At 44.1% G+C, this 23,996-nt stretch overlaps 1 protein-coding gene across 3 annotated transcripts in view; it reads left to right on the top strand.

Annotated features, from left to right (window-relative positions):
* SEC16B (SEC16 homolog B, endoplasmic reticulum export factor) overlaps positions 1 to 23,996 on the top strand; it is a 203,089-nt gene that overhangs the window by 8,489 nt on the left and 170,604 nt on the right. For 2 of the 3 annotated variants that reach the window (XM_077277621.1, XM_077277623.1), the window contains exons 2-5: positions 3,461 to 3,557; positions 7,016 to 7,339; positions 20,518 to 20,624; positions 20,934 to 21,045. In XM_077277621.1, coding sequence (XP_077133736.1) covers positions 7,032 to 7,339; positions 20,518 to 20,624; positions 20,934 to 21,045 — 527 coding nt within the window. In that variant the 5' untranslated portion in view covers positions 3,461 to 3,557; positions 7,016 to 7,031. The other variant, XM_077277622.1, reaches the window with a different exon arrangement.

The raw sequence follows: 23,996 nt of genomic DNA, 5'->3' as shown, positions 1-23,996 counted from the left end.
AAACAGTGGTTCCCCCCAATGTATGGGGTATCAGCGTACTCAGGACAAATTGGACAATAACTTTTGTGGTCCAATTTCTCCTGTTACTCTTGGGGAAAAAAAATTGCGGGCTAAAACATCATTTAGTGGAAAGAATGATTTTTTAATTTTCATAGCGCTACATTCTAAACTTTAGTGAAACAATTGGGGGTTAAAAGTGCTCACCACACATCTAGATAAGTTCCTTAGGGGGTCTTATTTCCAAAATGGTGTCACTTGTGGGGGTTTCCACTGTTTAGGCACATCAGGGGCTCTCCAAACACGACATGGGTTCCGATCTCAATTCCAGCCAATTTTGCATTGAAAAGTCAAATGGCACTCCTTCCCTTCCGAGCTCTGCCATGCGCCCAAACAGTGGTTTATCCCCATATATGAAGTATCAGCGTACTCAGGACAAATTGCACAACAACTTTTGGGGTCCAATTTATCCTGCTACCCTTGGGAAAATAAAAAATTTGGGGCAAAAAGATCATTTTTTGTGAAAATTAATATTAATTTTTTTTTACGGCTCTACATTATAAACTTCTGTGAAGCACTTGGAGGTTCAAAGTGCTCACCACACATCTAGATTAGTTCCTTAGAGGGTTTACTTTCCAAAATGGTGTCACTTGTGGGGGTTTCCACTGTTTAGGCACGTCAGGGGCTCTCCAAACACGACATGAGTTCCGATCTCAATTCCAGCCAATTTTGCATTGAAAAGTCAAATGGCGCTCCTTCCCTTCCGAGCTCTGCCATGCGCCCAAATAGTGGTTTATCCCCATATATGAAGTATCAGCGTACTCAGGACAAATTGCACAACAACTTTTTTGGTCCAATTTATCCTGCTACCCTTGGGAAAATAAAAAATTTGGGGCAAAAAGATCATTTTTTGTGAAAATTAATATTAATTTTTTTATGGCTCTACATTATAAACGTCTGTGAAGCACTTGGAGGTTCAAAGTGCTCACCACACATCTAGATTAGTTCCTTAGAGGGTCTACTTTCCAAAATGCTGTCACTTGTGGGGGTTTCCACTGTTTAGGCACGTCAGGGGCTCTCCAAACACGACATGGGTTCCGATCTCAATTCCAGCCAATTTTGCATTGAAAAGTCAAATGGCGCTCCTTCCCTTCCGAGCTCTGCCATGTGCCCAATCAATGGTTTACCCCAACATGTGGGGTATCGGCGTACTCAGGACAAATTGTACAACGACTTTTGTTGTCCAATTTCTCCTGTTACCCTTGGTAAAATAAAACAAATTGGATCTGAAGTAAAAATTTTGTGAAAAAAAGTTAAATGTTCAATTTTTTTTAAACATTCCAAAAATTCCTGTGAAGCACCTGAAGGGTTAATAAACTTTTTGAATGTGGTTTTGAGTACTTTGAGGGGTGCAGTTTTTAGAATGGTGTCACTTTTGGGCATTTTCTGTCATATAGACCCCTCAAAGTCACTTCAAGTGTGAGGTGGTCCGTAAAAAAAATGGTTTTGCAAATTTTGTTGCAAAAATGAGAAATCGCTTTTCAACTTTTAACCCTTATAACTCCTTAACAAAAAAAAATTATGTTTCCAAAATTGTGCTGATGTAAAGCAGACATGTGGGAAATGTTGTTTATTAACTATATTATGTGATATAACTCTCTAATTTAAGGGCATAAAAATGAAAAATTTGAAAATTGCAAAATTTTCATAATTTTCGACAAATTTCTGTTTTTTTCACAAATAAATGCAAGTCATATCGAAGAAGTTTTACCACTATCATAAAGTACAATATGTCACGAGAAAACAATCTCAGAATCACCAGGATCCGTTGAAGCGTTTCAGAGTTATGACCTCATAAAGTGACAGTGGTCAGAATTGTAAAAATTGGCCGTGTCAGTTAGGTGAAAACAGGCTTCGGGGTGAAGGGGTTAATGAGAAAAAATGAACTTGTTTGAATTTACCAAATGGCTGCAATGAAACTAAGAGTGAAAAATGTAAAGGGGTCTGAATACTTTCTGTACCCACTGTAGTATATTTTATCAGATATATATATTTTTAACTTTTTTACTTAGTCCCTCTATGAGTCTTTAACTTTTTTACTCCACTGATATAAAGCATTGCAATGCACCAGGAGTGCAATGATTACACAGTGCCGCACTGACAGAAGCCTCTTACACCATGCTCTGTGCTGACGCGGAGATAGTCATGATGGTAACGATCGGGCCCTCACAATAACGTCACATGAATCAGACACAGATCTGCGGCAAGTTTTCCAGAAACAAAAGTTACAGTTTTCCATAGAACTTCATAAGCACCAGCTATCATCTGCGATCTCAGTCATTTAAAGGTCTGTGTTCACTAATGACAGATTTTTCTTGTGAATTGCAAATTGTCTCTTCAGAGAGGAAGAGGACTAAAACTCTAGTGCTACCTATTGGAAGTAGCAATCCTAACAGTCAATGTTGACCCTTTAACGAGCCTTGTCACATGACTTAGGATAATAGCCAAACCAGAATCTCAATTTGCAGACACCGTGTTTCGGGGTACTGCCCCTCATCAGTGCAAAGTGGAGATCTGGTTTGGCTGATTGAGAGGAGTCTGACCGGGATCCAAGAAGTATCATATTTCCCAGAGGAGCATTGCGGCTTTAAGTCTCCTCATCTCAGCATGCTTATCATGTCACTCTCTGCAAGGAGAAACGATACTTCTTGGATCCCGGTCAGACACCTCTCAATCAGCCAAACCAGATCTCCACTTTGCACTGACGAGGGGCAGTTCTCCGAAACATAGTGTGTGTAAATTGAGATTCTGGTTTGGCTTTTATCCTAAGTCATGTGACAAGGCTCGTTAAAGGGTCGACATTGACTGTTAGGATTGCTACTTCCAATAGGTGGCACTAGAGTTCTAGTCCTTTTCCTCTCTGAAGAGACAATTTGCATATTTCCCAGAGGAGCATTGCGGCTTTAAGTCTCCTCACCTCGACATGCTTATCATGTCACTCTCCGGAAGGAGAAGCGATACTTGTTAATTGAGAATTTTGAGAATGAAGGGTCAGTCCAGGAGGAGAAAGAAGCAGATATCACTGATAAGATATATTACAAAATTTATTATTTTCACACGTATTATTGATTTACAGGGAAAAAAAAAAGTAACAATGGCTACGAAACGGAGTCTTCTCCCTTACTTCAAAGTTTGCATGTAGGAAGCAAATAATTCAAAAAATTCCATTTGAATGTGTTCATAGCATAGAGATGGGTCTATCCATTGAATTCCTATATAAAGTGTTATTATGGGGCTAATATCAGTCGTATGGTTGTATTGCAGTGTATTGCATGCTTCTTACTATCATGCAGTCAGCCCAGTCGCTGAGATTCCCCTGTAGTATTTTTAGCTTCAGGCCGGCTGAACGAGTTTGTCATCATTCGCACCTTGACCCTTCATTATTTCTTGTCTGTATACAAAGACTTGCAGCTAATCCATGACGCTCCGGAGCTCATGTGGCAGATGGACTTTAGCCCGGTTTGCTCAGAATCAGGCCTCCTCTGTCGTGACTGACGCAGGTGAGTCTCTTCGTGATTTATATTTTGTAGGTAACGATCCTCTGTTGTGTTTTTTTGGGGGATTTTTCAGTTGCACCTCTCAGGCCCAGATTTGAGCTTTGGATCACATAGAAGTCTGTATTATTATCTACATCACCTTAATTGACATGTAAGTGCCCGGTTTATATTGCTATGGAGGTAACGGTATATGGATAACTTCTAATATGGATATTAGGTAGGTGTACTGTTTTTAAGGGGTTGTCCAGGCTTGGGGTACAAGTCTGCAGTCACTCTGTGTGACTACAGACTTATGAGTCCTCACTACGTGCATGGTGCGCACTGATAGAATTCTCCGGTGCCGGCGCTGGGAGCAATTTGCATACATGCAGTCACATGTCGACTAGACGTGCGCGGCCTTTCTAAATACAAGTGCATTAGGTCAGGTTAGACACGTCTAGTCAGAATGTGTCTGGAATTATGCAAATTGGGGTTCAAGTGTGGAATCACTCTACGTGACGGCGGACTTGTGAATCCTCACATGGCGCATACTACACGCTCTCAGAATTCTCCGGTGCCGAGACTGGGCAGGCGCGTGACCACAAGTATGTGATTTGCATACATGCGGTCATGTAAAGACTAGACGTGCACAGCCTCGCTTAATACAAGTGTATTGAGCAAGGCCAGACAAGTCTAGTCAGAATGTGTCCAGACGTAAGCAAATTCCATACTTGTAGTCACTTGACCCACACTCCCACCTTCTGTACTGCTGAATCCTGACAGCGCGCCATTCCACGTTATGAGGATTCACAAGTCTGCAATCACATAAAGTAACTGTAGACTTGAGCCCCCAGCCTGGATAACCCCTTTAATTAATGGACTTTTCATTCAGGACCCTCATCTAGACAGGACAGAGGCTGCACAAAGAGGAAAGGACCCATCACTTATGTATGTTACATTGTTTTCAGTGACAACTGTGTAATCCTTAAAGGAGTTGTCCTTAGGATAGGCTGTCAGTAACGGAATGGTGGGGATCCTACACCGATCAGCTGTTTTCCATTGTTACACAAAATATGAAAAGAAAACAAAAAAAAATTGCTACATCTGTAATGATAAAAATATGAAAATATTATTGTATATTTGCTAATGTAGCGTCATCATGTTCCACAGCAAAATATCACATTATTTATCCCGCACGTTGTAACTTGTTTCGCCTTACAAAAAAAATAAAAAAAATAAAAGTGAACAAAAAGCTATATGGACTTTAAAATGGCACCAATAAAAGCAAAAACAAACTTGCATAAAAAAAACACACCTAGACGGAAAAATAAAAAGGTCGTAGCTCTCAGAATATTACGACACAACTCATACAATTTTTCGTTAAGGGGTTTTTATTGTTTAAAAGTAGTAAAACAAAAAGACTGAATTCATTATCTCGGTACCTGTACTCACCTATAGAATAAGGCTGGGACTATAAGGCGCTTTTGGCCGTGATGTAGGTCGCGCCGCCAAAATTCGATGTATGCTGCTGTGACATCGCAGCATAATGAAAGTGCATGGGGTCGCATCCCAAATCCGCAATATACCAGGAACCTTGGTTATTTGCAATTACCTTGGGACGCCTGCGGGTCGCAATATAACCTCATTCATTTCATTGGCCTTGCAAGCTCCAGGCTTAAAGGGGTTGTATGATGGAAACAAGTTATCACTTATCCACATGACAGGTGATAATTTAGTGATCGGTAGAGGTCCGACCGCTGGGAGTCACATCAATCGGGAAAATAGGGAACTTTTATCCCTGACGGGGCACTGTTATTCCCGTCAGAGAATGGAGCAGTAAGTTGGATGCACAAGGTTAGTGCTATGCTTGGCAGTCCCACTGGGAGTGAATGGAGCGTTGGTCGAGCCACGTGCACTGCCTCTCCATTCTAGTGGCATAAAATTTCCCCATTCCTAGGTCCAAGCTGTTGGACCCCCACCGACCGGTAAGTTATCTTTTCTGCTTACAGGTGATAACTTGTTTTCAATGGACAATCCTATGGTACAAAGATTTTTTCTATTTTCAATACATTGTATGGAGCATGGCTAGGGATATTCCAAAGGCAAAGTAATTTTCATTCTAAATCCCTATCTATTTAGTGCCATAATCTAAACTATTTTCTAATACGTTTGCATTAAAAATTCCTTATCCTTCCCTAATTACACTATGGTATGCAGAGACCAGTGACCTCACTTGTGGGGGATGTGCTGGTCTCTGAACGATGGGTATTCTGATAAGCTCTGTTGCCAGCTTGTCACTGATCTGAGACGACAACAGAGAGTGTGCTGTCATTGTGCACATCGCACTAGCCCAGCCAGTGAAATGAACATCACTGATGATGCTTTCTTTTCTATTTTTTTGCCTAGTTCCTTTTTGATGACATTTCGATTGAGAATTCAAGTGCATACTGGAATACTCAAATGAAGCGTCATCAGCGGGGCAGAGCCTGTGGTCACTGCCGTAGCCCCTGCATCCTCCCTGAAACGAGGCATCATCAGTGATGTTCATTTCACTGGCTGGGCTAGTGTGATGTGCACAATGACAGCACACTCTCTGTTGTCGTCTCAGATCAGTGACAAGCTGGCAACAGAGCTTATCAGAATACCCATCGTTCAGAGACCAGCACATCCCCCACAAGTTAGGTCACTGGTCTCTGCACGCTGGTTATTCTGACACCGCTCTGTTGGCGGCTCATTATTACAGATCTAAGCTGACAACAGAGAGTGCGCTGTCATTGTGCGCATCACACTGGAACTAGCCCAGCCCATGAAATTATATCACTAAATAAATAGGGATTTAGAATGAGTTGTGCCATTAAAAACTATTTGTTCCACAAAAACAATAGCCCTCATAGATCTATGTCAACGGAAGAATAATTGTGATTCTTGGAAGCCGAGGATTAAAAAAACGAAAAATGTTGTGTTGCTTTTATGAAACTATAAGACCCTCAAGTTGGACCTCCAGTGTACATGGCAGTGGCTTCATTTATGAAACGTGTAGACTTATCCTTATATTTGGAGATGGTACATGTACACCTAATTAAGAAAACAGCCTAAAACACATCAATATTCTGCTGAATTCCCAGAAGATTATTGTTTGGAAATCAAGCTCAGCTATTTCTGATTTTCTATCGCCCTATTGTAAAGGGAAAACAAAGTTTATAGATTAATATAAGGGAATATCTTGCAGTATTTTAACTTAAAGGGGTTATTCATGATTAGAAAAACATAGCTGCTTTCCTTCAGAAACCGCACCACCCTTGACAATAGGTTATACGTGGTATTGCAGTTTAGCTCCTTTCACTTCAGTAGGGCTTAGCTGCAATACCAGACGTCAGGCAACAAAGCAGCCATGTTTTTCTAATCCTTGACAACTACTTTAAATAAATATTGAGTGCTAGGATAATGAACAAGTGACCAACATTACATTATTGAACTTACAGGTGACAGTTGACTGAAATGGACCATGGGCCTCCTCAATGGTTCAACCAGCCTCCGAGCAGACCCCCAGAAAATATGGGCCAGTGGAGAGGAATGTATCCGCCACCGCCACCACCTCCACCTCCACCTCCACATCATTACAGAGATGGCGGCTATGGGTATTACCCTCCTTATCCAGTGCAAGGAAGTCATCAAGCATGGCCTGCCCCATGGAGGGACTATTATTCCCAATACCCAGCAAACATTCCTAGACACATAGATTACAGGAGGCCTGCATCTCGGGCTGAGATATACGACAGAAGTGAAGCATATCGGCCATTGTCCCGGTGAGTTTCTCCCATTTCATTATATCATAGATTCTCAGACTAAAATATTTAAAAATGTGTTGCAGTACCCCAGTATGACCACCAGAGTAGGGCACTCTAATCTACTTTATTCATAGGAAGTCGGGTTTTTTAAAGGGTTTATCTCCTCAAGGCTGAAGCCACCCTCAGCTGGTCAATGCTTCTCCATCCTGGAAAGAATTGCTTCAACTTTGCAACTGCCAACGTTTTAGGAGCATGATTGGGGCTGGGTAATGACATGTTTTATAGCCTTTCCCCTTTTTTTAGGCTCTGCCCTCCCCAACCAGTTAACCTCCCTCCCCTTTTCAATCATAGAGCATAACACAATAAACACAATAAACTTTCTGGACCCCCAAGAAACCCAAAACTAAGACTCTGCCATCCGGGATCCAGGCATTGCAGAGTCCCATCTGGGAGAGAATCATAGAATGGTAGAATTGGAAGGGACCTCCAGGGTCATCGTGTCCAACCCACTGCTCAATGCAGGGTTCACTAAACCATCTCAGATAGATGTCTGTCCAGCCTCTGTTTGAAGACTTCCATTGAAGGAGAACTCACCACCTCTCATGGCAGCCTGTTCCACTCATTGATCACCCTCACTGTCAAAAAGTTTTTTCTAATATCTAATCTGTATCTTCTCCCTTTCATTCCATTGCTTCTCGTGTTTCCATGTGCAAATGAGAATGATGATTCCTCTACACTGTGACATCCCTTCAGATATTTGTAGACAGCTATTAAGTCTCCTCTTTGCCTTCTTTTTTGCAAGCGAAACATTCCCAGATCCTTTAACCGTTCCTCATAAGACATAGTTTGCAATCCACTCACCATCTTGGTTGCTCTTCTCTGAACTTGCTCCAGTTTTTGATCCCTCGCTCTCCGCTTCATCCATTGCCTATGGGACTACCGGAAGAGTCTGAATCCAGGAGTCCCATTGATAATGAATGGAGCGGAGGGGACAATTTTCTATCTTAGGAATAACTTTTATCATTTACATTTCCGGAGAGGCAGTGTAGTTACAGGCGCAAGGGAATATCTTTTATTCATGTGGTACCAATCTCATTATAGCCTATGGCGATTTGTGGGGACTTCTAGGAACATGATCTCACCTAATTAATCAGATAATGGCTACCTGCATTATTTATAATGGGAGATGAGACATCTTTATTTTACCTGTTTTTTTTTAGATTATTTTCTGAATTTTATATGTGTTTAAATATAAGATTGTGGAATTTAACTCTTTTAAGCGCACAGGCAATTTTGTCCTTTAAGACGCAGGATTTTTTCCCATTTTTGCTCATCGTATCCATGAGTCATATTATTTTTTTGTTGAGGAGCAAAGTTAAAAAAAAAAAAGTAATCAAGTGGAATACATTTTTTTCTATTGAATTATTGCCTGTCTTGTATCTAATTTAGGTTCTAGTAGGGACTTTCTGATGACAGTCCTGGGGCCCTCATGACACTCTCACAACTCATCGGCACCCTGGAATGGGGTGGTAGCAAGCAGACTGCCCACCCTTTATTTAGAGTTTTAGGTACTGAAATCATTATTGACATTGACATACAAGTAATGGTTTTCCACCTCGGGGGACAATTTATTATTATTTTTTTTACTTAAATGCTTGTATTTAGGGCTAAAAATCATTTTTGCAGTTGGATTTCATTACAGATATTCCACTGCTTGCCTTATATGTTCTACTATCTATTGCTGGCTGGTGGGAAACCCCAAGATCAGAACTATTTCTGATTCCGACTGTAAATTACTGTTGACAGCACTAGGCAAAAATTATGTCTTACCTTTGTGTACATGTATGGCGGGGTACGTAAGGGCTCAAACAGGCACGTTAAGCAATGCTAAATTTGGTGACAATGAACTTGTCATGTTGAAAATGGAACCCGATCTGCAGGTAGGATGTTATAGAGAAGGGAAAAGTTTCAGAAAAACTTGCATTTTATTCATAGAAATCCCTGGTGTCTGTACAAATGAGTCAAGTGGGCAGTCCTACACAGTGATTGACAGTCTTCCCTGTATGACTGTGCATGCAGATAGCTGTCAGTCACTCGTAGGACCGCCCACTGGACCCATCCATAAAAACAGCAACGATTTCAATGATTAAATACAAGTACAGTAATACTAAAACTTTTCCAACAAACAGATATATCATTCTGCTTGGCTTCTCCTTCACTACACCCTGCTGTCCACAGATCGGACTGGATGTACAATGTGACAGGTTCCCTTTAAGCATATCACCATTATTTGAGCTGAACTTGCCATATAAGTCACCTTTAGAATGACAAAAATGAGAAGCAATATAAGATTTGTTTATGCCGCCATCTCTGAACAGCGGATAATGATCAGGTTAGACTTGTGCCTTTACAGCCAGAGGGGAGCTGCCGGCTACAGAACGCTTTTTGCACACATTTACAGCTATTATAGAGATGTGCGGTGCCATCATCAACTCCTAAGTTTCTGAAATATAAAAGTGCTGGGTTTATTTTTAATCTATCGATCTGCTGATTGCTGTTCAATTTGTACCTGAAGTGCTCACTTATTCATTTAAGTGCTCAGTTTCCCACTGACATCTTGGACAGCCATTTGTGCGGCAACTTTCGGCTGGATGGATGCAACAATTTAAGATCAAGTTCAGAAGAACGCTGAACGCAAATTATGGATGTGACCGGCTCTGTGTGCCCATAGTAGATGGGTGCAGGATTTCTTCCAAGTGGCCAAGTGGACCCGAGGTCTGTTTGGAAAATCACCCTTGTGCGCTAGCACACAGACTACAATGGCTCCTTGTACTATTTATTGCACGGCACATTGCAGATACTGACAACAGACAAACCAAGATTTTATTTGTGTAACCGTCTCCTAATACAGAGTTGTAAAATTACATAGAGAAACTGTCGCAATGACAAATGGTCCTTAATTAGAATAATGTGTAGCTACCAGAAAAGACACAGATTCCAATTATGTCATTATTATATGTGAAGTCCTACAGTTCTGAGTTTAGGAGTCCGGTACATACATGGCAATATAAGGCGCAGACTGTTTGCCCTAAATTGTAATGCATCTTCTAAGCTCATAGACATAGAACGGTAGCGTGAACCAAATAATTCGTTTTTTTCTTTTCCATCCTCCTTCCCAGGTATTTAACAACCCATGTGATGATCACATGACCTTGATATCACACAGGTCCTGTCAGGACTCTGCAGGAGGAGATACAGTGGACCCCCTCCCACCCACTCTATGGAGGTCCACTAAAACCAGCCCATAACATAGGTTCCTATTAACCCTCCGAGCACTTAGCATGCTGGAGGCAAAAACAATCTGGTTTTACATCACTGATCGCAGTATGTGCGATGCCCAGTAGGGCCGTGGGGTACTCGGAACCGGGTCAGACGGTTCTTAAAGGGGTGGTCACAGCAGCGTTGACCCGGTCCGTGGCCCTGGGCGCGCAATGAAAATGAGGAAGGGAAGATTATAAGGGATTTTAACGTGACGCCACCTGTGGTGTTCAGCTATAGATGGTCGACGCTGCTTAAGAAGACCACTGGGGCCGATGGTGATGTAGCTGGGATGGTTCTGCTCCCCACAGGTGGAGCGGGGCCCCAGGGCTACTGGTACAGTTTTGTAAGGGGATTTTTGGGGTGCAGGAACACAAGGGCTGCAGTTTTCTTTACCTTTAATCCCTGGTTGAAGGTGCAGTCCAGGGCACAGATAACAGGTGGTAATGGAGATCCAGGCAGCCTGGAAGCAATTCAGAGTCCACCTAGCCAGGTGGTGTTGGACTCCTTCCTACTGCGCTGTTCTCTGGGTTCTTGGTGCTTTATGCTCTACTCAAGTCCCTCTCTCAGTCTGACAATTAAATGGAACACTACCCGCATGGCAGGCAGCTTGAGCCTGTTACAGGCGTCACTCCCTCGTGGCGACTCCGGGCTCTGGTATGCTGCTGTGCCTCCAAGTGTCAGATGGGGCCAGGAGACCTGCAATCTCCTGCCCTCCGGATTTAGTTGCTGGGCCTGCAGTCCCCACACAACCACAGACTCCAGCGTCTGGTCTTTGGCTGTTATGACCTGGTGGTTAAGAGGCCACACCGATATGACCTGGTGGCTAAAACGCAACATGGGACGAGCTCTGAGGAAGTGGTATCTCTACTGACCGCAATCCCTAATCCTAACAACAACAACACTAGTAATAGCCGTGGGATGTTCCTGACTCTCCCTAGACACCTCTTCACAGCCTAAGAATTAACTACCCCTAAAGAAGGAAATAGAAAGCTATCTTGCCTCAGAGAAAACCCCAAAAGGAAAGATAGCCCCCCACAAATATTGGCTGTGAGTGGAGAGGGAAATGACATACACAGAAATGAAATCAGTTTTCAGCAAAGGAGGCCAATACTAAACTTGATAGACAGAGAGAAAAGGATACTGTGCGGTCAGTATTAAAAACTACAAAAATCCACGCAGAGTTTACAAAAAATGAACTCCACACCGACTCACGGTGTGGAGGGGCAAATCTGCTTCCCAGAGCTTCCAGCTAGCCTGAATATGACATAGTGACAAGCTGGACAAAAAGAGACATATTTGCAAAGCAATAATGTCCAAAGCAAATAGACGAACAAGAACTAGCTTTGCTGACAAGGACAGGCCATATGAGAAATCCAAGGAGAGAACCAAATCCAACCTAAGACATTGACAGCTGGCATGAACTAAAGCCCAGAGCAGGTTTAAATAACAAACCCAGGCAAGGCGATCAGTGATGGCAGCTGCTACAGCTACCAACGGAGCAGCAGTTCCACTCGAAACCACCAGAGGGAGCCCAAGGGCAGAACTCACAAAAATACCATTAGCAACCACAGGAGGGAGCTCCAGAACGGAATTCACAACATTGGCTCTCAGTCCTGGGGTGAACTCAGTCACAGCTCCAATCCCCACAGGTTCTCCTCACTTGCCTCTTCCTCCTTCACTGTCTGCTCTCTCTAACTCCTTCTCACACACTAACTTTGCCTCCAGGCCAGAACTTATGGAGGAAGCTCCCCTGAAACCGGGTTTAGAGCTCCCCCTTCTGGTCTGGCGTCAGGAAAGGTGTTGGATGCTGTGTTACCTGCTAAGGGGATTCCTCCTTGCTTCCAGGCATGACATCACCCCCTGTGAGGGAGGCAATGCGACTGTGACAACCAGACTCCTGGGGTGCGACATATGCGCAGTGACACATATTTCCCATCACATTCTATGCCAGTGACTCTGTCACATATTCTCCCATTCTGCCCAAAGCTAGGGGTTTTGGCACCTTCAGATATCAAACAGGGAATTTGGAAGAGAGCATCTGCATTACCATGTAACCTCCCTGGCCTATACTCTACTTGGAAAGTGAAGTCCTGAAAGGCTAAGAATCACCTAGTCACCCTGGCGGGGTGAGAAGGGTAAGAACCCTTCTTCTCTCTCAGGCTACTTTCACACTTCCGTCGGTACGGGGCCATCGCAAACCGTCGGCCCGACATACTGACGGGCGTTGTGCTAAATTTAGCACAACGTGGGCAGCGGATGCAGTCTTACGACGCATCCGCTGCCCAGTGTGATGAGCGGGGAGGAGGGGGCGGAGTTCCGGCCGCGCATCCGTGGTCGGAAAAAGCGGAACCGACAGACAAAAAAACATTACATTGAACATTTTTTGTGCATCGCGTCCGCCAAAACACGACGCATCCGTCGTACGACGGATGTGACGTGTGCCCATCCGTCGCTTATTCAAGTCTATGGGCAAAAAACGCATCCTGCAAGCACATTTGCAGGATCCGTTTTTTGCCCATAACGACGGATTGCAACGGACCAAAAAAGACGGAAGTGTGAAAGTACCCTCAACCATCGCAGAGGGGCATGGTCTGAAACTAACTTAAACCTGTGGCCTAGCAGGTAGTACTTCAGGGTGTCTACGGCCCACTTTATAGCCAAGCACTCTTTCTCAGCTATGGCTTAGTTCTTCTCACAGGAAGAGAATTTCTGGCTCAGGTATAGAATGGGATGCTCTTCACCAGGGCCGGACTGGCCATCGGGCACTTCTGGCAAATGCCAGAAGGGCCGGTGCCAGTGGTGGGCCGCTCGATCCGCCGCCCCCGCCGTCGCATTCAACTATACCGGCGTATAGACGCCGGTACAGTTGAATGCAATGATGGAGGAGAGAGCGTCTACAGACGCTCCTCTCCCATCATTCCCCGCTCTGCCTCTGACACTGCGGGTGCGCGATGACGTCATATCATCGCGCACCTGCTGTGTCCCGGGCAGACTGCACGCTGCTGAGACAGGAGCAGGAAGGCGGAAGCAACGCTGGCAAGAGGAGAGGTGAGGAGAGTTGTTTTTTTTTTCTGGACTGTGGGGCCATTCTCGGAGGAGGGGAGGGGAGGAAGAGAAGAGATGTGGGCTGTATATAGTTCTCTGTGGGCTGTGCTCTGTGCTGTATACTGCTGTGGGCTGTATATAGTTCTCTGTGGGCTGTGCTCTGTGCTGTATACTACTGTGGGCTGTATATAGCTCTCTGTGGGCTGTGCTCTGTGCTGTATACTACTGTGTGCTCTGTGCTATATATAGTACTCTGTGGGCTGTGCTCTGCTGTATACTACTGTGTGCTGTATATAGTTCTCTGTGGGCTGTGCTCTGTGCTGTATACTACTGTGGGCTGTATATAGTTCTCTGTGGGCTGTGCTCTGTGCTGTATACTACTGTGGGCTGTATATAGTTCTCTGTGGGCTGTGCTCTGTGCTTTATGCTACTGTGGGCTGTATATAGTTCTCTGTGGGCTGTTCTCTGTGTTGTATGCTACTGTGGGCTGTATATAGCTCTCTGTGGGCTGTGCTCTGTGCTGTATACTACTGTGTGCTGCATATAGTTCTCTGTGGGCTGTGCTCTGTGCTGTATACTACTGTGGGCTGTATATAGCTCTCTGTGGGCTGTGCTCTGTGCTGTATACTGTGGGCTGTATATAGTTCTCTGTGGGCTGTGCTCTGTGCTGTATACTACTGTGGGCTGTATATAGTTCTCTGTGGGCTGTGCTCTGTGCTGTATACTACTGTGGGCTGTATATAGTTCTCTGTGGGCTGTGCTCTGTGCTGTATACTACTGTGGGCTGTATATAGTTCTCTGTGGGCTGTGCTCTGTGCTGTATGCTACTGTGGGCTGTATATAGTTCTCTGTGGGCTGTGCTCTGTGCTGTATACTACTGTGGGCTGCATATAGTTCTCTGTGGGCTGTGCTCTGTGCTGTATACTACTGTGGGCTGTATATAGTTCTCTGTGGGCTGTGCTCTGTGCTGTATGCTACTGTGGGCTGTATATAGTTCTCTGTGGGCTGTGCTCTGTGCTGTATGCTAGTGTGGGCTGTATATAGTTCTCTGTGGGCTGTGCTCTGTGCTGTATGCTACTGTGGGCTGTATATAGTTCTCTGTGGGCTGTGCTCTGTGCTGTATACTACTGTGGGCTGCATATAGTTCTCTGTGGGCTGTGCTCTGTGCTGTATACTACTGTGGGCTGTATATAGTTCTCTGTGGGCTGTGCTCTGTGCTGTATGCTACTGTGGGCTGTATATAGTTCTCTGTGGGCTGTGCTCTGTGCTGTATGCTAGTGTGGGCTGTATATAGTTCTCTGTGGGCTGTGCTCTGTGCTTTATGCTACTGTGGGCTGTATATAGTTCTCTGTGGGCTGTTCTCTGTGTTGTATGCTACTGTGGGCTGTATATAGCTCTCTGTGGGCTGTGCTCTGTGCTGTATACTGCTGTGTGCTGCATATAGTTCTCTGTGGGCTGTGCTCTGTGCTGTATACTACTGTGGGCTGTATATAGCTCTCTGTGGGCTGTGCTCTGTGCTGTATACTGCTGTGGGCTGTATATAGTTCTCTGTGGGCTGTGCTCTGTGCTGTATACTACTGTGGGCTGTATATAGCTCTCTGTGGGCTGTGCTCTGTGCTGTATACTGCTGTGGGCTGTATATAGTTCTCTGTGGGCTGTGCTCTGTGCTGTATACTACTGTGGGCTGTATATAGCTCTCTGTGGGCTGTGCTCTGTGCTGTATACTACTGTGGGCTGTATATAGCTCTCTGTGGGCTGTGCTCTGTGCTGTATACTGCTGTGGGCTGTATATAGTTCTCTGTGGGCTGTGCTCTGTGCTGTATACTACTGTGTGCTGCATATAGTTCTCTGTGGGCTGTGCTCTGTGCTGTATACTACTGTGGGCTGTATATAGCTCTCTGTGGGCTGTGCTCTGTGCTGTATACTGCTGTGGGCTGTATATAGTTCTCTGTGGGCTGTGCTCTGTGCTGTATACTACTGTGGGCTGTATATAGTTCTCTGTGGGCTGTGCTCTGTGCTGTATACTACTGTGGGCTGTATATAGCTCTCTGTGGGCTGTGCTCTGTGCTGTATACTACTGTGGGCTGTATATAGTACTCTGTGGGCTGTGCTCTGTGCTGTATACTGTGGGCTGTATATAGTTCTCTGTGGGCTGTGCTCTGTGCTGTATACTACTGTGGGCTGTATATAGTTCTCTGTGGGCTGTGCTCTGTGCTGTATACTACTGTGGGCTGTATATAGTTCTCTGTGGGCTGTGCTCTGTGCTGTATACTACTGTGTGCTGTATATAGTTCTCTGTGGGCTGTGCTCTGTGCTGTATACTACTGTGGGCTGTATATAGTTCTCTGTGGGCTGTGCTCTGTGCTGTATGCTACTGTGGGCTGAATATAGTTCTCTGTGGGCTGTGCTCTGTGCTGTATACTACTGTGGGCTGCATATAGTTCTCTGTGGGCTGTGCTCTGTGCTGTATACTACTGTGGGCTGTATATAGTTCTCTGTGGGCTGTGCTCTGTGCTGTATACTACTGTGGGCTGTATATAGTTCTCTGTGGGCGGTGCTCTGTGCTGTATGCTACTGTGGGCTGTATATAGTTCTCTGTGGGCTGTTCTCTGTGTTGTATGCTACTGTGGGCTGTATATAGCTCTCTGTGGGCTGTGCTCTGTGCTGTATACTGTGGGCTGTATATAGTTCTCTGTGGGCTGTGCTCTGTGCTGTATACTACTGTGGGCTGTATATAGTTCTCTGTGGGATGTGCTCTGTGCTGTATACTACTGTGGGCTGTATATAGTTCTCTGTGGGCTGTGCTCTGTGCTGTATACTACTGTGTGCTGCATATAGTTCTCTGTGGGCTGTGCTCTGTGCTGTATACTACTGTGGGCTGTATATAGTTCTCTGTGGGCTGTGCTCTGTGCTGTATGCTACTGTGGGCTGTATATAGTTCTCTGTGGGCTGTGCTCTGTGCTGTATACTACTGTGGGCTGTATATAGTTATCTGTGGGCTGTGCTCTGTGTTGTATACTACTGTGGGCTGTATATAGTACTCTGTGGGCTGTGCTCTGTGCTGTATACTACTGTGGGCTGTGCTCTGTGCTGTATACTACTGTGGGCTGTATATAGTTCTCTGGGCTGTGCTCTGTGCTGTATGCTACTGTGGGCTGTATATAGTTCTCTGTGGGCTGTGCTCTGTGCTGTATATAGTTCTCTGTGGGCTGTGCTCTGTGCTGTATACTACTGTGGGCTGTATATAGTTCTCTGTGGGCTGTGCTCTGTGCTGTATACTACTGTGGGCTGTATATAGTTCTCTGTGGGCTGTGCTCTGTGCTGTATACTACTGTGTGCTGTATATAGTTCTCTGTGGGCTGTGCTGTATATAGTACTCTGTGGGCTGTGCTGTGTATAGTACTCTGTGGGCTGTGCTGTATATAGTACTCTGTGGGCTGTGCTGTATATAGTACTCTCTGGGCTGTGCTGTATATAGTACTCTGGGCTGTGCTGTATATAGTACTCTGGGCTGTGCTTTATATAGTACTCTGGGCTGTGCTGTATATAGTACTCTCTGGGCTGTGCTGTATATAGTACTCTGGGCTGTGCTGTATATAGTTCTCTGTGGGCTGTGCTGTATATAGTTCTCTGTGGGCTGTGCTGTATATAGTTCTCTGGGCTGTGCTGTATATATTACTTTGTGGGCTGTGCTGTATATATTACTTTGTGGGCTGTGCTGTATATATTACTCTGTGGGCTGTGCTGTATACTACTGTGTGGACTGTGCTGTATACTTCTATGTGGGCTGTGCTGTATACTACTGTGTGGTCTGTGCTGTATACTACTGTGTGGTCTGTGCTGAATACTGCTGTGTGGGCTGTGTTATCTACTACGCGAGCTGTGCTATAGTATGCAGGCTGTGCTGTATACTATGCGGTTTGTGCTATATAATATGCGGGCTTTGCTATATACTATGGGGAGTATATTATATTCTATGGGGGAGGCCATGTTATGTACTATGTGGCTGTGTTATATACTATTGTGGGGGTATATTATATTCTATGGGGGAGGCTGCATTATATACTATGGGGGGCTGCATTATATTCTATGGGGGGCTACATTATATATTATGGGGAGGTGGGCTGTATTATATTCTATGGGGGTTACATACTCTGGGGTGGCTGCATTATACTCTGTGGGGTGGCTGCATTATACTCTGGGGTGGCTGCATTATACTCTGGGGTTGGTGTATTATACTCTGGAGTGGCTGCATTATACTCTGGGGTGGCTGCATTATACTATATGTGGGCTGCATTATACTGTATCGAGGACTATGGGGAATACGTTATACTATATGAAGAACTATGGGGTGCATTATACTATGGGAAGTGAATTGTACTACATGGATGACTGTGGCGGTGCATTATACTATATGGATCACTATGAGGATTGTATTATGCTATATGGAGGACTATGAGGAGTGTATTATACTATGTGGAGGACTGAGCAGTGTATTTTAATATATGGAGGACTATAGGGAGTGTATTATACTATATGGAGGACTATGGAGCACATTATAATATATGGAGGACTATGGGGTGTATTTTACTAAACAAGTAAAATGCTGCATATTCGGATTGTTTTTGCTGGAACAAAAAGCCTTGTTGTCAGCAGCACATTGCCAGTGTAAACTGTAGATGTGCTGCTGAAAACATGATACTGTATGGTGATCTGTTAGTGATGTATTAGTGATCGTTCTGTCTCATCATTATTCCTCAGCTGGTGGAAAGAGGCCGGGAAACAAGCATTGAACAACTTCAGTATTGTCGATCAAACTCGTTTAGCGGCCTGAACTCAGCGCACGTAAATACAACAGAAAGGCTTCTGTGTGATGTGCAATATGTTAGCATTTGGGGACCCATTTTAAACTTTGCCTAGGGCCCCACTTTGCCTAAAACCGGCCCTGCCTACAAGTGTACAAAGATATTATACAGTCACCATGTGACAAGTGGGCCTGTGTAACTTCAAATGCCAGGGCTGAATTTTAGTCCCAGTCCGGCCCTGCTCTTCACCATTTATTTCCTGTGACAGCATGGCTCCCAACCCAACCTCTGAAGTATCGGTCTGGACCATAAATTCTTTGATAAAGTCTGGTGCAATCAGAACCGGGTGCTTGCACAGAGCCTGCTTGAGTTCTTGAAACGCTATCTCTGTGTCAGGAGTCCATTCCACCATGGTGCAGCAATTATGGCAAAGTTCCGTATAAAAAGCCAGTAATACCCTACAATCCCAAGACATGCCCTCACTTGTTTCTTGTATAGCGGCTGCGGCCACTTCTGAATTGCCTGTATATTATTCAACTGAGGCTTGATCTTGACTCCCCCAAAGATGTAGCCTAAGTACCTGGCCTTCTCCTTCCCTATAGCACACTTCTTTGGATTTATGGTAAATCCCACTTTCCTCAATGCCTCGAGGATCGCCAATACCTTGGGCAAGTGCAATCTCCAGTCAGGGCTAAAGATGACAATGTCATCCAAGTAGGCTGCGGCATATTTCTTATGTGGAGCCAGGGTTTGATCCATCGCCCTCTGGGCGGTAGCTGAGGCCCCCTGCAGTCCGAAGGGCATCCTGCTGTACTGAAAACACCCATCCTGCATCAAGAAGGCTGTCTTCTCTTTGGCGCTCTGGGACATGGGGATCTGCTAGTACCCCTTCCTCAGGTTGAGGGTTGTGATGTACCATGCGCGTCCTATTCACTCAATGAGTTCATCCACGTGGGGCATCGGGTACACATCAAAACGGGACACTTCATTGAGCTTGCGGTAGTCATTACAAAACTGCCATCTGGTTTAACATCACTGACCGCAGTATGCGCAGTGATACATATTTCCCTTCACATACTATGCCAGTGACTCTGTCACACTATCTATCTATCTATCTATCTATCTATCTATCTATCTATCTATCTATCTATCTATCTATCATCTATCTATCTATCTAGTCTATCTCTCTCGTAAAAAACGAGAAAAAAAGTCCAGAGTAGTAATTGCTGCTCACCCACCAGTTGTCGCCCAAACAACTCTTACAATAGGAAAATCCAAAGATCTAGGCAGCACTGCAGTCAACTTTTCAGATGCAAAAAATAGTGAATTATTCGTCATTGTGGAAAATGGCAACGTTTCAGCTCATAAGTCCTTGAGCCTTTGTCAATCAGTGCAAAGAGTGTCAGGGTGGTTGAAGGCTTATCTGAGCCCAAAAGTCTGCTGGTTTACAATTCCATTGTTAGTAGTTTTACCTGGATTCACTGGGAAATTATTGGAACTGAGTGAAGGGATTGGCAGAGGCGAGAGGAGCTGTATCAAATTGAGAAATGAATTAATCGAACAGCAGATTTAAGGACGGACTGGAGAGGTGCGAGAGTGTTGGTTGGGAGGCCGCAGAGGAGAATATTGCAGTATTCCAGGCGGGAGATGATGACGGCATTCACTAACTTGTTAGATTATGAGGATTGTTTTGTCTTTATTGAGTATTAGGAAGCATGATGAGAAGAAGGAGTGTATGGCTGATAGGCACTCTGGTATTCTGGACAATGTCAATGATCCATCTATCTGTTTGACATATATATGTTTCAGTTGCAGATAAGATGGTGACTGAATAAAGATGACGCTAAACCTTCGTTGTTGCTGTAGGGATTTAGCTCTATATGTTCATCTTGTGCCCCTGATGTATCTTGGAGTGTGTTTTTGCACAAATGTATGACTGTTACATCTAATAAGAACATAACTTCAGAAAAAAAAAAATCTGTCCTCTTCATGTCGTATTTGCTTGACCTCTTCCTATCTTTTCAGGCAGGGATATGATGAAAGATATGGATTTTGCGAGTCTGTACATAGAGAAAACTATGGCAACAGAGAGTATAATTATGAGCCTCCAGTTGGTGTTTCTCGAGAGAAAGGTACAGTGCACTTCCTTGTGGCTGTTTTCGACTTCTTAGTGTTTCCATTGCTTTTATAGTCCTTTGAATTAGATTTGTCGAGGACATGTAACCTGCGCTTTTCCTAAAGTTTTAAAATTAGATTTCTGTTTTCTTTACTTAAGTTGCGAAAGGAAGTTCTTCTCCTCGTCTCCCAAATGTATCATGTAACCTACTTTCCTCATTAAAGAGGAACTGCTAAATATTAATTATATTATAGTCATGGCTGCACTCATTTCTCAGAATGATTTCTTAATCTATTTATACCTCAGATGTTCCTTCATTTCACAGATGGGAGAAGAATTTACAACAATCAGATTGAGCACTGGGTGCAAAATTCCTCCAAAACGTACGCCGGTGACCAGAACCTGGGGAGCGTCCACCCACAGAGAGACATACTCAGGTAGTGCAGCACCATAATGCCTCCCATGCATCTTCTAGACAGCTGGTTTTGTTTTTTCTTATACCGGACACAGCAGCCAATCTGAACAAGCAAAGCTGCAGTGTAAAACATGGGAGAGGAATAACATAGCAGCATGGGCCTCTGATGGGTCAGGTGGTGAATTTCAGACTCCCAATGTACTATAGTTGTACATTACATAGAATGGTACAGTATTAACACCTTCACGACATGCGCCGTACTAATACTACGCATGCCATGTCTCCCTCTTTGATGGGGGCTCCATCGCTGAGCTCACATCTTTCCCGGCGCATGTCAGCTGTTTTGAACCGCTGACATGTGCCTCTAACAGCTGCGGGTGGAATCGCGATCCAACCGCGGCTGTTAACCTGCTAAATGCCGCTGTTACGCTGCATGTGATTGATGGGTCTCAAAAGCAGGCCGTGGGAGCCGGACTAGTCTAGTCACCAGATATGGATTTTTAAAGTCTATCTTGGTATTTCAGAGAAAAATATACCCGTCTGCAATCGATTGGGCTGCAGTTATCAAGTGACAGGTTAGGCTGGTTTCACATTTGCGGTTGAGTCCGCAGCGTATCGTCCGCAACTGAAAACGCATGGAAAAACAAATGCAAAATCATGATAACGCTGCATTTTGTACCCGCATCAGCATACGCATGACAGAAAAAAAATGCTGCGTTTGCATGCGTTTTTTGCATGCGTTTGCGCATTTTATGCGCATGCATTCAATATTTCCAGGAGGGTGTGTCTCAATGGGCGTGTCTAAATCAGTTCCTGGACATGCGCAGTCCGAAGTACGGAAGCTCATCGAACGCATGCGTACGTAAAGACATGCGTACGCATGCGTTCCCATAGACAGTAATGCGTTTTTTTAACGCACTCATCCGCATGAGCGTGTCTGCCCATATCTGATGGAAATTTGCCGCCTCAAAAATTGCAGCATGGTGCGTTTGCTGCGCCCAGCCGCACATCGCGAAAAGACGCATGAGTAAGCAAACGCAGGCGAACGCATACAAACGCATGCACCTGCGTCTACAATGTTAAAGATATGAAATCAGGACGCATGCGGATGTATGCGTCAGAAACGCTGCGGACACAACCACAAATGTGAAACCAGCCTAAATTGTAAGTGCGCCACACAAAGTAAAATACCACATTTACTTACCTCCTAGACCTGTGTCGCTTCTACGATGCCGATTCTGTGATTTCTGAAGGTCAGGTGACATTATTATGACGACCTTTGACATGTTGATCACTAACTCTTTATGAGGTAGAGTGGTGGAGTCAGAGGTGCTTGATTCATTAAGAAGTGCACTCCTCTTAATAAAGCAGGTTCCTCCTAAGGCCATGTTCACACATTCAGTATTTGGTCAGTATTTTACCTCAGTATTTGGAAGTCAAAAGCAGGAGTGGAACAATCAGAGGAGAAGGATAATAGAAACACGTCACCACTTCTGGATTTATCAACCACTCCTGGTTTTGGCTTACAAATACTGAGGTAAAATACTGATCAAGGGTCCTCTCTCCTCCTGTACCAGTTATGACTTGTATTGTTCAAGATTATTGTACTTGTTTTTATTATGTATACCCCTCCTCACTTGTAAAGCGCCATGGAATAAATGGCGCTATAACAATAAATAATAATAATAAATACTGAATGTGTGAACGTGGCCTAAAAGTGACGCCTCCATGCGCCTCGCCACAAGTCAGAGACTGGAGTAAGATTTGTGGTGTAAGGTACTCCTCCGCAGCTCGTCATGTATTGTATGCGAAGGTGTCACCATGCTGTCACGCCCCAGCTCAGCCCAATTTAGTTGGGCTGCCCAAAACTGGGGTCAAAAAGCCAAAAGTTGCATTTTTTTTTCAGAGCCTTACATTTCACAAAAATTGTCAGACATTTCAATGTGTTTTACACCAGATTTGTGTCATAAACACTTTGATAAAATGGGGCCTAATTGTCTCATCGAATAGACTGCGAGGCTTAGGGCAAAGTGCAGCTCTAGTCCTTAGAGGCTTCTTAGATGATGGTCACAATTTCAGATGGTAAATGAGAATGTACACCTCAGATTAATGTAAAGCATAATCCCATTCTCGCCCCTCACCCCCACTTCCTTCCTCACCGCATATTCTCTGTTTAGTTTCAGAATTGTTAAGACGACTGCAGATTAGGTATTTTTACCACTTGTAGTGTCAGGTTCTTCTCCCGTCACCAATTGTCATCTGTTTGTAACAGATCCAGTATAAAAAAAACAATCTGTTGCACATTTTGGCTTCCATTTTTCATCTATTTATGTTCCGTTCGTAACTAGAGGTTTCGTTGAACACCTATAGTCATAGAATCCTAGAATTCTAGAATGTTAGGGCTGGTAGGGACCTTTTGGGTCATCATGTCTTACCCCCCGATCAATGCAGGATTCACTATAACATCTCAGACAGATGTCTGTCCAGCTTCTGTTTGAAGATTTCCATTGAAGGAGAACTCACCAGCTGATCAGAGCATGCTCTGTGTTTAAAAGATGGATCCGATAATGGATGACATAACAGATGAGCATGCATTGTGATCCATTTTCCATAAAGTTCAATTTCATATAAAGCAGATACAATTGCTGTCTGTTTTTTTGACCCGACAAAACATTTGTGCAGGCTACTTTTTTTTTGATCCAGCTAAAAAATGGATTGCAATTAAACAGAATAAATTTAGGACATTTCCGTTGCAATTCAAATGAATAGTTTTTGTACTGGAAATTTTCACTGAAGATGTGACGATTTTACATCCAGATTTATAGTCAGAAAATCCACATCATATTACATTAGCAGCAAAGTGGATGAGATTTTACTAAATGTAGTCCAAATGCTGTAAAAGAAATCTGCATTAGAAATGGAAAATGTCAATTTTTGCTCTGGAAATTAAAAATTTCACTATTTGTGAATTCA

The sequence above is a fragment of the Ranitomeya variabilis genome, chromosome 8 (assembly GCF_051348905.1).
Source record: "Ranitomeya variabilis isolate aRanVar5 chromosome 8, aRanVar5.hap1, whole genome shotgun sequence".
NCBI classification, from domain to species: Eukaryota; Metazoa; Chordata; class Amphibia; order Anura; family Dendrobatidae; genus Ranitomeya; species Ranitomeya variabilis.
Note: the sequence above shows the minus strand (reverse complement) of the source record. Positions and strands in the feature narration are given on the sequence as shown.